The sequence below is a fragment of the Pristis pectinata genome, chromosome 20, assembly GCF_009764475.1.
Source record: "Pristis pectinata isolate sPriPec2 chromosome 20, sPriPec2.1.pri, whole genome shotgun sequence".
NCBI classification, from domain to species: domain Eukaryota; kingdom Metazoa; phylum Chordata; class Chondrichthyes; order Rhinopristiformes; family Pristidae; genus Pristis; species Pristis pectinata.
The window spans coordinates 27,512,402-27,525,005 of record NC_067424.1 but is presented as its reverse complement, the minus strand read 5'-3'; the positions used below and the strand labels follow the sequence as shown (position 1 = coordinate 27,525,005).

The 12,604-nt window shown below is 39.3% G+C and overlaps 1 protein-coding gene across 14 annotated transcripts in view; it reads left to right on the top strand.

The window, feature by feature from the left end:
* The window catches only part of ppfia4 (PTPRF interacting protein alpha 4), a 450,605-nt gene that overhangs the window by 316,855 nt on the left and 121,146 nt on the right, over positions 1 to 12,604 (top strand). For all 14 annotated transcript variants that reach the window (XM_052034523.1, XM_052034517.1, XM_052034525.1 and 11 more), the window contains exons 2-3: positions 3,399 to 3,500; positions 11,769 to 11,933. In XM_052034523.1, the coding sequence (XP_051890483.1) occupies positions 3,399 to 3,500; positions 11,769 to 11,933 (267 nt within the window). The remainder of the gene's footprint in view (positions 1 to 3,398; positions 3,501 to 11,768; positions 11,934 to 12,604) is intronic.

Genomic DNA, 12,604 nt, shown 5'->3' with positions numbered 1-12,604 from the left:
TGTCATTGTTGTAACTGTACTGGAACAGCTTGGCCAAGGGCACGACAAGTTCTGGAGCACAAGTCTTCAGTACTTCAGTGTTGGAATGTTGTCAGGGCCTACAGCCTTTTCTGTATCCAGTGCCTACCGCTGTTTCTTGATATCATGTGAAGTAAATCAAATTTACCGAAGACTAGCATCTATCATGCTGGGGACCACTGGAGGACATTGAGATGGATCATCCACTCACCACTTCTGGCTGAATATTCTTGCAAATATTTCAGCTTTCTCCTTTGCACTGTAGCGCTGGGCTCCTCCATTGTTGAGAACAGGGCTATTTTGTGTAGCCTGCTCTCAGATCATGCGCCCTAAGATTGACATAGGATTCACAACTTGCTGATTTCAGTGGGGATCGCAGAGTTGCAGGAAAGAAAGAGGAAGGAAGTTTCCTTATAATGACTTCAGTTTTGTTCATATTTTTAAATTATTTAGCTGTTTTTAGCTGATTTTATTTTCAGTTATTCAGAATTATTTAAAAATCTTGGCAGGTATGACAACCAGCAAACCTTGAATGCTGCTTTGCCAGGTATAAACATTTTTGGAAGGTTTCAAGGATGGGGCTTCAGTGGACTGTCTGAAATGCTATCATCCAATCTTGGCTATCTTGCCATGACTTTTGCATCCGGCTGTTAGGTAGTGAAGAATGGAAATGAAGCAAGTTTTCTTTACAATATTTTTATTAAATCCATGAAAAAAAATAAAGAGTACATGCATCAAGAAAGAGAGTAAAAATACTACTGAAAACATTGTGTTCAATCGTACTTAGGATTACAATACTCTAAATCAATAATCACATGTAGTAGTTAGTTAATAAAGGAGAAATAATTGAAAATGAAGCAAGTTTTAAGAAATCTGTACATTCCTTTTCATGAATGGACTGGGTTATGTTAGCTTTGAGATTATGATATTAGCAAACAACATAAAAGTTTTGGTTCAAACCTGACCATAACTGACAGACTGTGAAATTAAATTTAATACATCTAGTTAGTATCCTAGTATGAGAAAAATAAGAATGATAAAGAAAGGAACCTGCTGCTCTTGTCCAGCATTTTGTGTTTGATTTTAGGGTTGGTTAAATGAAGTTCAAAATATATTCATTGTAGAAAGAGAACAGTAGGTCATCCCATTTGATGAACTTGGCAAAATATGCCTAGCCCTTTATAATGTTGTACAATTGGAAATGCAAGTCATTTCTCTGTCATTAGCATTTAGTTTCTCCTATAATGTTTTTTTGGGGAATCGTTTAGAAACTGTTTCTTGTTGTGGAAAGTAATTTCTCTTCAACTTGTTTTATTCCAATATTCCTTGTTCCATGTAATGCCATGCAGTGAAATGTTTTGTATGGCTAAGATGTTTTTGAATTAGAGTTCAGAAATCGCTCTGTGCAGGGTGACTAAACCCCACTGATTCTTTTGACCTTCTCTGTGTGAAGTTCCTTTACTAGCTGTGCAACAGAACATTAGAATGGAGATTTTAAAGTTCATCATACTGTGGCTTTTTGCGTCAGTTCCTTCACCATTTGCACAGTCTTCAGCTAAAACCAAGGCAACTGGGATGGTTTGGTGAAACATTGTCACCTTAGTCATGCAGCTGGAGGTACTGAATGTGAAGCTGACCTAGAATTTCTCACTGCATTTTCCAGATTCTACAGCAACGACTCTTTTTTTTAAAAAATGAAAACAGTGGTTCTTAGAGACCATTGTCAGGACTGGTCTTTGCATTCTAGAATTTATATTCTCTAGAATCATTTGGTTCTGAATGGTAGCAAATACATCACATTGGAATAATTAATATTGCAAGGAAAATTGTGCTACTTGACCCTTTGGCATATCACAGACATGTTTCTTATCGGCCTTGGCATTTTTGGATCCATAGAAGATTGCCAACATTTTGTTGTAGGTATTCAGAATGCATTCCAATATAAGTAGTAACTTTTCATTTTATTTGAGGGAACTTATTTATTTTTTGGCAGCCTTACCATATGTTTAAGATGCCCTTTGCATTATCTCTTCCTGCTTTACTTGCATTTGATGTAGTTAACATGTTCAAAGTCATTGAGAAGCTCAATTAAGTTTTTCAGACCAACAGTATTCAACTGCATTGGATTACTGGTTTGACAGTGAGTATTCTATGAAAGATGGTTGGTTAATGGGGTGATCTTTTGTTTTAAATCCTCTTTAGCTGTCACCCTTTCTCTTGGTGATTTACACTGGAGAATTGATCCTTTCAAAGCTGGAAGCTTTCTGGTCTGCTTATATTTGGGCTCGGTTAGTGAATTGCAGAAGGCTGCTTAGGCTGCAGAAAAAAAATCTAAATGTAAAACCCTTCACACTCAACTCTCATCAAAGATCAAAATCACATTAGATTTCAGATGGACTTTCCCATGGTTTTTCCCCTCCTCTGATAATTTAAGAACACTTACTCAAAATGCTGTATTTCTACAATATAGAACAGAAACTAAAGCTGGATATCCCTTGGTCTCATCATTCAGCAGCAAATGGTGCATTTACTCATTGATGGGCTGACATTTTGGGTTTCTGCAGCCTTGTGTTTCATTTTGCTGTCTTTCCTTCCTGACAGTGATAATAACAGTGATCAATTCGTACTCTACCCTCTTCACATCACCGTGGGTGGGTATTCTTTCTGCCATCATCCCTCCCACACTCTGGTGCACCAATCCCAAAATGCCTTCACTTTGCAACCCTCCTAGTGATTTTAAAAGTCTTAAAAGAGAAACAAAGCTTTTTTTTACCAGCTCTTCAAACTGTGTCCTCAATTCCAATTCCCTGTTTCAGTTGGTGTTCTGTCCATGGTGACAGTAACCATCAATGGTAAAAATCACTGTGGTACTTTTGAAGTCTGACTTTCGTGATTTCCTTTTAGAGCTCCAATCCTAACAGTTTCCACATTCTTTTTCAGAAACAAGCAGCAGCAAAAGCAGGCCAATTATTTTTTTCAAAAAGCCCTGCCTTTGATGCTTTTATGTACTCCTTTTCCATATGCTTCAACAGTTACATACACTCTTACCATGAAGATTTTAACCATGTGCTTTCCGTTTTGCTAAGATCAAATGGATGTCAGTGATCTGGGAGTGGAAGCTAACTATTTCAAAGAGCTTAAAACTGCAAAAACAGGAGTGGATTATTAAGGCAGGAACATTTTCACTTGGAGCGAAATAACATCCTTTTCCCCTGGTAGTTTGGAGCATACAACTTTAACAGTTATTAAAAAGTGGGCTGAGTTATGACACTGACCCGCAGCAGTTAATTCCTAAATCATTGAATATAGTACTCCACCTACAGCAGTTCATTTCTTGAATTATTATCAAACTAAGAGCCTATTATTTATCTGTATTCCAGGAGTTTGCCGCACTGACAAAGGAACTGAATGCCTGCAGAGAACAACTTTTGGAGAAAGAGGAAGAGATTTCTGAACTGAAAGCAGAGAGGAACAACACCAGAGTGAGTATGAAAATCCCACCACTGGATCAACTGAAAGAATAGTTGTTGCAAGGTTCAACTAAAGGACATGAATAACACTGCATTTATGCAGAGAGAAGAAAACCAGCATGATAACTGGTCACTTTGTACCATTGTTTACCATGTCAATGACTATTTGTGGTAGTTGTCACGAGTAGTTCATTAAAGTCGAGCAATGTTATTTCTCCTGCAAAGAAACTAGGCTTTAGTCAGTAGGCTAGTAGAGGTCTGTCCCACTTATTTTTCAGTTTTCCCCTTCTCTTCCAATACTTTAAGTTTATGCCAGGCATATAACATGTCTGAGCAGCTGGGATCAAGCATTTGGGGCTGATGTGTTAGTGCTCCAGAGTTTTCTGGTGCTGTATAGTTGCTGATGTTGTCTCATGTTGCAGTAAGGGTCTGTGGATATCAATAATTCTTTGGCATTTTCTTCAGCAGTCACTCTGTGTGTGAGGCAAAACACAGTCAATCTTAATACAATCCTTGCTCGACATTATAACTTCCAGAAGGCTTAGAATACTTACTGAAAATGGAGACTTTTCTGCTTCTTCCCCAGCCCCTAATAACTCCCCAGCCTGAGCACAAATTCTTACTATTCCATACTGTTCAACACAGGCAATGAATTTATCTACTGATCTCTTGGTTAAAATATAGTTATAAGAAGTCTCTTTAGATGCTTTGGGAAATTTGCAGCATGGCTTAGTTTGACTCTGGCACCTAAAACAGAGGGATCTTATAAAGCTCGTTGTTCAGGAACTTAGCTTTAAATGAAACACCTTTTTTTGCAATGTAGCACCAATGGTGACAGTGAAGGTCAAGGAGGAGCCATTTAATCATTTGACATGGTTAAAATTTATACAATCCAGCAGATGAATACCCAATTAAATTGTTTGTTCTAGGACACAGAGGTATCTTAATTATATCGGTGGTAGCTCATTCACAGTTGGTATAAATCCTTATTTTATGTCCTCTTCTAGTATATTTTATTTCCCCAATTTTCCTTCATTAAAATTAGGTGTTCCAAATGCAATTGTATTCCTTATTCTGATTTTGTTTTCTGGCCCTTGGCACAAATTGGTTCTGTTCACAGTTGCTGACACCTTGACACTTCGCTTCTCATTTTCTTTATCCTGAATGCCTCATTAAGAGTCAAGTATGCACACTGCCAAAAAATAAAGGAGTTACTTTAAATCCTTAAAATATAAATCAAAAGCAGAAATTTCTGGAAATGAGCGGCTGGTTAAATAATCTACTGAAAAAGCAGTTCACGATATAAGTGCAAGACTCTCTCTAAGGCACAGAAAATGAAAGATGACCAAAGCTCTGTGTTGGCTGGAAGAGCACAATTGAGCAGATATGGGCAGATAATAGTTCATCAATAACAAGAAAGATGTTAAAGAATGTAATAATCAGCAAACAGTTTAATTGAAAAAGAGGGGCCCACTGAACTTAAAATATGCCACTTTAATAGAAAGAAAAGGAACATTTGCATAGGAACATTTATAACCTCAGCACTGAAAATAGTTTAAATTCAAAGAAGTAATCTAGACTGTAGTGTGCAATGTGTCACAGTGTAATGTGTAGGGAAATTATGCACAGTAAGATCCCACAAGTAGCATTGAGATAATTATTAAATCAAGTATTTTACCACTGATGTTAAGTATCATCCACAACACCAGGTACAAATCTCCTACTTCTTTAAATAATGCTCTCTGGTCTTTTTATATGACTTAAGTCAGCCTCAGCTTAAGTTTTTATTTGAAAGATACCACGTTCAACACAGTGGCACTCCTAGAGAGTTTAGTGGAATGGTGACATGACAATAACCTTTCCCTCAATGTCAACAAAACTAAAGAGCTGGTCATTGACTTCAGGAAAGGGGGTGGTGTACATACACCTGTCTACATCAATGGTGCTGAGGTCGAGAGGGCTGACAGCTTCAGGTTCCGGGGAGTGAACATCACCAACAACCTGTCCTGGACAAACCACGTGGATGCCATGGCCAAGAAAGCTCATCAGCACCTCTACTTCCTCAGGAGGCTAAAGAAATTTGGTTTGTCCCCTTTGACTCTCACCAACTTTTACCGATGCACCATAGAAAGCATCCTATCAGGATGTATCACGGCTTGGTATGGCAACTGCTCTGCCCAAGACCACAAGAAGCTGCAGAGAGTTGTGGACACAGCCCAGTGCATCACGGACACCAGTCTCCCCTCCTTGGACTCTGTCTTTACCTCTCGTTGTCTTGGTGAAGCAGGCAGCATAATCAAAGACCCCACCTACCCAGGACATTCTTTCTTCTCTCCTCTTCCATCGGGTAGAAGATACAGGAGCCTGAGGGCACGTACCTCCAGACTTAAGGACAGCTTCTACCCCACTGTGATAAGACTATTGAACAGTTCCCTTTTACAATGAGATGGACTATGACCTATGACCTCATGACCTCACGATCTACCTTGTTGTGACCTTGCACCTTATTGCACTGCACTTTCTCTGTAGCTGTGACACTTTACTCTGTACTGTTTTTTTTTACCTGTACTACATCAATGCACTCTGTACTAACTTGATGTAACTGCACTGTGTAATGAATTGACCTGTACGATCGGTTTGTAAGGCAAGTTTTTCACTGTACCTCGGTACAAGTGACAATAATAAACCAATACCAATACCATCAGTAAATCTTTCAGGGTGAGCCAAGATTCTCTGTCAGGAATCTGGGGAGGAGTTGCTGCTGAGTCAGAGGCAGAGTGCTACTGCTGGGCACAGCAAAACATTAACAAGAACATAGAACATAGGACATTACAGCACAGTACAGGCCCTTCGGCCCACAACATTGTGCCGACATTTTATCCTGCTCTAAAATCTATCTAACCCTTCCCTCCCACATAGCCCTCCATTTCTCTATCATTCATGTATCTATCTAAGAGTCTCCTAAATGTCCCTAATGTATCTGTCCCCACAACCTCTGCTGGCAGTGCGTTCCACACACCCACCACTTTCTGTGTAAAAAAAACTTACCCCTGACATCCCCCTTATATCTTCCTCCAATCACCTTAAAATTATGCCCCCTCATGTTAGCCATTTTCACCCTGGGAAAAAGTCTCTGACTATCCACTCGATCTATGCCTCTTATCATCTTGTACACCTCTATCAAGTCACCTCTCAACCTCCTTCTCTCCAAAGAGAAAAGCCCTTGCTCACTTAACCTATCCTCATAAGACATGCTCTCCAATCCAGGCAGCATCCTGGTAAATCTCCTCTGCATGCTCTCTAAAGCTTCCACATCCTTACTATAATGAGGCGACCAGAACTGAACACAATACTCCAGGTGTGGTCTAACCAGAGTTCTATAGAGCTGCAACATTACCTCACGCTCTTGAACTCAATACCCCGACTAATGAAGGCCAACACACCATTCGCCTTCTTAACAACCCTATCGACATACATGGCAACCTTGAGGGGTCTATGGACGTGGACCCCAAGATCCCTCTGTTCCTCCATATCTTACATTTATCAAGTGCTTTAATGTAACAATACAACTAAAGTGCATTATATGTGTGTTTTCAAACAGAATTGCACATCAGGCCACAAGGAGATATTTGGGCAGGTGATGGAAAAGGAGTATCTTGAAGGGCAAAAGAGAGGCCTAGAGATTTAGGGAATTCCTTGGCCTATAGCCTTGAAATTAAAAGCATGGTTGCCAATGATGGACTTAAGTTCAGAAGAGATCAGAACTCCAGAATCAGAGGAGTGCAAAGACCTCAGAGGAAAATGACAGAGAAGAGAAGTGGTCAAGTAATGGAAGATCTGAAAACAGGGCTATGAACTTTAGAGTCAAGGTGTTACTTCCCAGAGAGTCAAGAATGGTGACCAAGGCCAGGGGAAATAAGTTATACCACCAATGCCCTCTTGGCAAAATCCTCCACATTCACTGGAAAGATAAGCAAATCAAGGTCAGTGTCCTGTTTTAGGCTTAAAATCCCATCAATAATGCCATGAGTACGTTCAGTCATCTCTGTCTGCCAGACCACTTTATTTGCATTCTTGATGCCAGGTTCCCAAAACAAACACTTTCCCAGTTTTGTCATGGAAAGTGATTACCATGCGGAAAGAGGAAAGGATTAAAGGTTGTGCTCAAAACCACCTCGGAAAAACTGCAACATCTCCAGACCCTTGGGAAAAACCAGCCTATGACCACTCAAAGTTGAGAAGGAACGTTCAAGGTGGTGTCAAAGACTTTGAGTTAGTGCATCTGGAGCACACTGCAGCCCAGCATAAACAGTGGAAGTAGCAATCCACCTCGATCCCAAGGGACTGGTAAAGACGGATAAGTGAACTTGAATTAGGATATGCACGGGTGCAGAAAGTTGGAAGATTTCAATTCTGCAGAGGGTAGAACGAGAGAAGCTGGCCAGGAGTGTGTTTGAGCAGTCAAGTCTAGAACTAAAGGCACAGATGAAGGTTTCAGCAGTGAATCAGAATCAAGTTTATTATCACTGACTTACTTGACATGAAATTTGTTGTTTTGTGGCAGCTGTACAGTGCAAGACACAAAAACTATATAAATTACAAAATAAATAGTGCAAAAAAAGGAATAATGAGGTCATCATGGGTTTGTGGACCGTTCAGAAATCTGATGGTGGAGGAGAAGAAGCTGTTCTTGAATCATTGAGTGTGGGTCTTCAGACTCCTGTACCTTCTCCCTGATGGTAGTAACAAGAAGAGGGCATGTCCTGGATGGTGAGGGTCCTTCATGATGGATGTTGCCTTCTTGAGGTACTGCCTCTTGAAGATGTCCTTGATGATGGGGAGAGTTGTGCCCATGATGGAACTGGCTGAGTCTACAACCCTCTGCAGCCTCTTCTGATCCTGTGCATTAGAGCCCTCCATACCAGGCGGTGATGCAACCAGTCAGAATGCTCTCCACTGTACATCTGTAGAAATTTATAAGGGTCTTTGGCGACATACCAAATTTCCTCAAACTCCTAACGAGGTAGAGCCGCTGGTGTGCCTTCTTCATGATTGCATCAATGTGTTGGGCCCAGGATAGATCCTCTGAGATGTTGACACCCAGGAACTTGAAGCTGCTCACCCTTTCCACCGCTGACCCCTCAACGAGGACTGGTGTGTGTTCTCCCAACTTCCCCTTCCTGAAGTCCACAATCAATTCCTTGGTCTTGCTGACATTGAGTGTGAGGTTGTTGTTGTGACACCACTCAACCAAATCTTTGGAATTTCCGCCTTTGAGTACATTTTTGTGTGTGGAACTGCAAAAACCGCTGCCAGTTATAAGGAGGTTCCCTACGAAATCCAGCTCAAGGGTAATTACAGTGTGGCTTGTGCAGATCCAGGCCAGCAGCTGAAAGTAGTGGAATCCTACTGGTGACATTGTATCCAGTGCAAAGCAATGCCTTGAAGCAAAAAAAGGGGAAAAGTTGATGGGACCCACTCACACCAGGCATGCAATGCAGATCTCTGCTTTCACACACTATTTTTAAATGTTAAGTGTAGAATTTGAGGGAAAAAAATCTTTATTACTTTCTAATTATTACTTACTAATTATTGCTTTCTAGAACTGGAACTTAGAGTAGAAGAATCATTTTCAAATTTTACTGATCTGTTGTACAGTTCCATTTCTATTATTAAGTTTGGAGCCCCTGCATCTTTTAAATAAGCTATTTCTTCCTGTCTTTTAGTTTGTGTGGGCTTTTTAGTGCATTAACCCAATTTTTACATGAGATACAAGCTTGAAGATGTTACCAAGTAATGTCAGCTAATAATCCAAAATGAATATGTCATTACTTTCAATAAAATGGTAAGGACAATTTGTTCTTTCTGTCATCTACCCAAATTGAGTTGAATTTTGCTTCATCTAAGGTAACTCAGTTGATGAAAGGAAGAATAAAGGATCTGGTTTCAACACTAATTGTCAACTAGTGGAATTGATGCATTGAAGTGGTTGGACAATGTTATAGACACAGTTGTTGCAATATATCATCATCAGAAAATGCAGAATAGGCATTTGTACACATGCTGGCTTTGATATACCTGTACGTTAGGTTCATCCACCTTTATTTGCTTCTCTTTTAAATTTCAAATGATGTTACATAAAACTTGGTTCACTTCTGAGCTCCCATTATATTTTCATTCTGCCATTTAAACATTTCATATTCCAGTGACTAATTCACCAGTGTAAGCTTTGCATGATTCACTAATTGGTATAACAACAAAGTTCACCCATTATGTTGATCCTTTGTTCAAGACTTTTTTTTAATTTAACAGAGCCTTTACTTTGTGAAATATACCAATTTCTATTTTAGCTCCTTTATATATGTTCCGTTTGTTTTAGAAAGTTGGGAGAAATAAGGTCTTATGACTGACCATTCAAAGTTTTAAGCTCATTTCCTTCTCTCTTTGGATGTCTCTGGCCTTATTCCCAGTCAAAGGAAAAAGACTGCTGCCATCTGTCATGCCTTAGGCCTTATTATTTCTGACTCGACTGCTGGATGTTTTAGACTGACAGTGAGTCAATTTCCATTCTTTTTTGTTCTTCACTCCCCTCCTCTTCTCACTGACTTCAGTGAAGGTATTTTAATAAGGTGAGAGCCAGTATGTAAAGAAGTAGCCATGATTCTGCCATTCCATGGTGCAATGTATTAAGGCACTGGTGTACTGCAGCAAGACACTAATCAACCACTCCAATTTTCAGTTTCATTTGTTTCACCCTCTACACTCAAATAGTTTATGTAAGCATTTTCACTTTTCTTTTTTAGCTATTCCATTTAAAAAGATGTCACTCATGGCCTTTTACTGTTCCCTAGGCTTGTTTTCCAAAAAATTAAATTCTTTCTGAAAATAAGGACTTTGTTTGTCATTTAGTTCACCACATTACAATTCATTGCATCAGAAGCTCTATTGTATTATATATTAGGGAAATTAAATTGGAATCAGGCAGAAGTTAAAGCTTGATCAGGATTAAAAAGAAAGAAAAGAGCAATGGAGAGAGGAAGTTAAATCAGTTTATTTCTCTGTGCAAGTAAAGAGAACTTTGGAGTACATCCAGAGAGGTGATAGTCTCCACTTAGCTTCCTGTTATGTATTCTATTCTATACTTTTCCATCACTGGGACTCTGGTTGGTGCACTTGCTCTCCTTCACTGCCCACCCTTCTCACTGCTTCATCTCTTCCTATTTAACTTCCTCCTTGTGTTGCCTCCTCCCTGCTTTGCACTGTCCCCTCACTGTTGCACTCACCCTCATAAGGCCTTCCTCCCCACCACTACTGCCTGCCTCCCTCCGATCACCCACTCTGCCTTTTATGTCTCCAGTTTTAATCACTCCATATTGTTGGCAGTACCTGTAGATGTCAATGCTCTAAATTCTGGAATTCCTCCTCAGGGCTGTTACCTTCCCCTCTGCTTTCTAGGGGTTCCATAAAGTCCACCTATTTGACCAACTTTTTGATAATTTATTTTAATGTTATGAATCCAGATGGAACCGGTGACATTTTCCTCAAGTGTCCTGAAGTTTAGGACTCCCATGCAAATATTTAGGTCCTAAACTTCTGCATAATTGATCACCAGGCATTTCCCAATAACATTCTTAACAAAAACAGAAATGCTGGAAGAACTCAGCCAGTTAAGCAACTTCTGTGGAAAGAGAAATTATCCAAATTCAGGCCAGCGACCCTTCCTCCTTATTCTTAACATTGAGTCCTTGAGGCCAGAGATCAAGTGCAAACTTCCATTGATTTTCCTGCACTTATCTGGAATATTTACTTGCTTTTTCTCCACCAGATGCAACTTGGCACAGGAATAGTGAAATAAGTTAATTTAAATGAGTTCATTTCTAGGTACTTAATCATTTTAAGTGTTTTAATAATCTGTTTAATTTTTAATAGTTTCTAGATAGACATTCATAGATAGTGTTGTCAATTCAGTGGATAGGTTTGTAATTTACAGTTAGAAAGGCCTTAAGCTTCATTTGCAGCTGTCTTCCCCTTGGAAGTTTGTGCCAGGAGACCTGCTCCCAGGTAAGAATGGACTTAATGGGGAGATGACCAACACATGTCTCTGATAGCTTGTTCAACAATATTCTTGTGAAACAGTGTTTTACAACTTGGATTTTTGACAAGGGTGTCCCAACATGTAGAGTGGAGCTGAATTATTAATTGTACATGTAGAATCATTTAGTTAAGCCTCATAAAATACTGATCAAAATAAAGCCCTACTAATTTATGATTATTTGACAGCTGTTACTTGAACATCTGGAGTGCCTTGTGTCAAGACATGAGAGGTCATTGCGAATGACTGTGGTCAAGCGACAATCACAGTCTCCATCAGGAGTTTCCAGTGAAGTTGAAGTTTTAAAGGCATTGAAATCATTATTTGAACATCATAAAGCTTTGGATGAAAAGGTGAGGAGTTTGTGGCGGTCTGGGAAAAAAGAATCATGTCCGAAGATCAAGGTTGTTTCCATTGTCAATCCATTCAAGCTGTTTGATTAATAGAAATATCAGGATGAGCCTCCAATTGTTTAAAATCACAATTAGAGATCTGCTAGGAAATGTCTCTAAATTTAGAAACTGTATTTTGGTTCTGGAAATGAAGAACTGTGTTCAAAATACTTTGGTTGATGGTCCTCTGAGTATACAGTTTAGATTACTGATGACTATTTACCATGGTCTTGAACCAAAAAATTGCTACTGGCCCGCAGAGACACAGAATGATTGACAGTTGCTGCATGTGCATTTGCTTTTTAGTAAATCTGTTCAAATGCTTGGATGAAAACACTTGATGTTATGTGAAGATGTCTTCACTTGCAGTTCTGAATGCGCCATTGTAATTATGAAGATTGAGAAATTGATTATTTGCTATTTGACAGATGCCAAGAGGCATTGTGTTTATTTCTTTTCTCCAGTTTTCATTTAACACGATGCATTGTTAATACATTTTGCTTCTGACGTACTGTGGCTCAGTGAATACTTTTCTACATAAGAACAAGAATAAATTGTGTTGCATTTAATTAAAATGTTTGCACTTAGTGTTTGGCCTAAAGTAAGGAATTTTAATAATTAGGTGTTCTGAT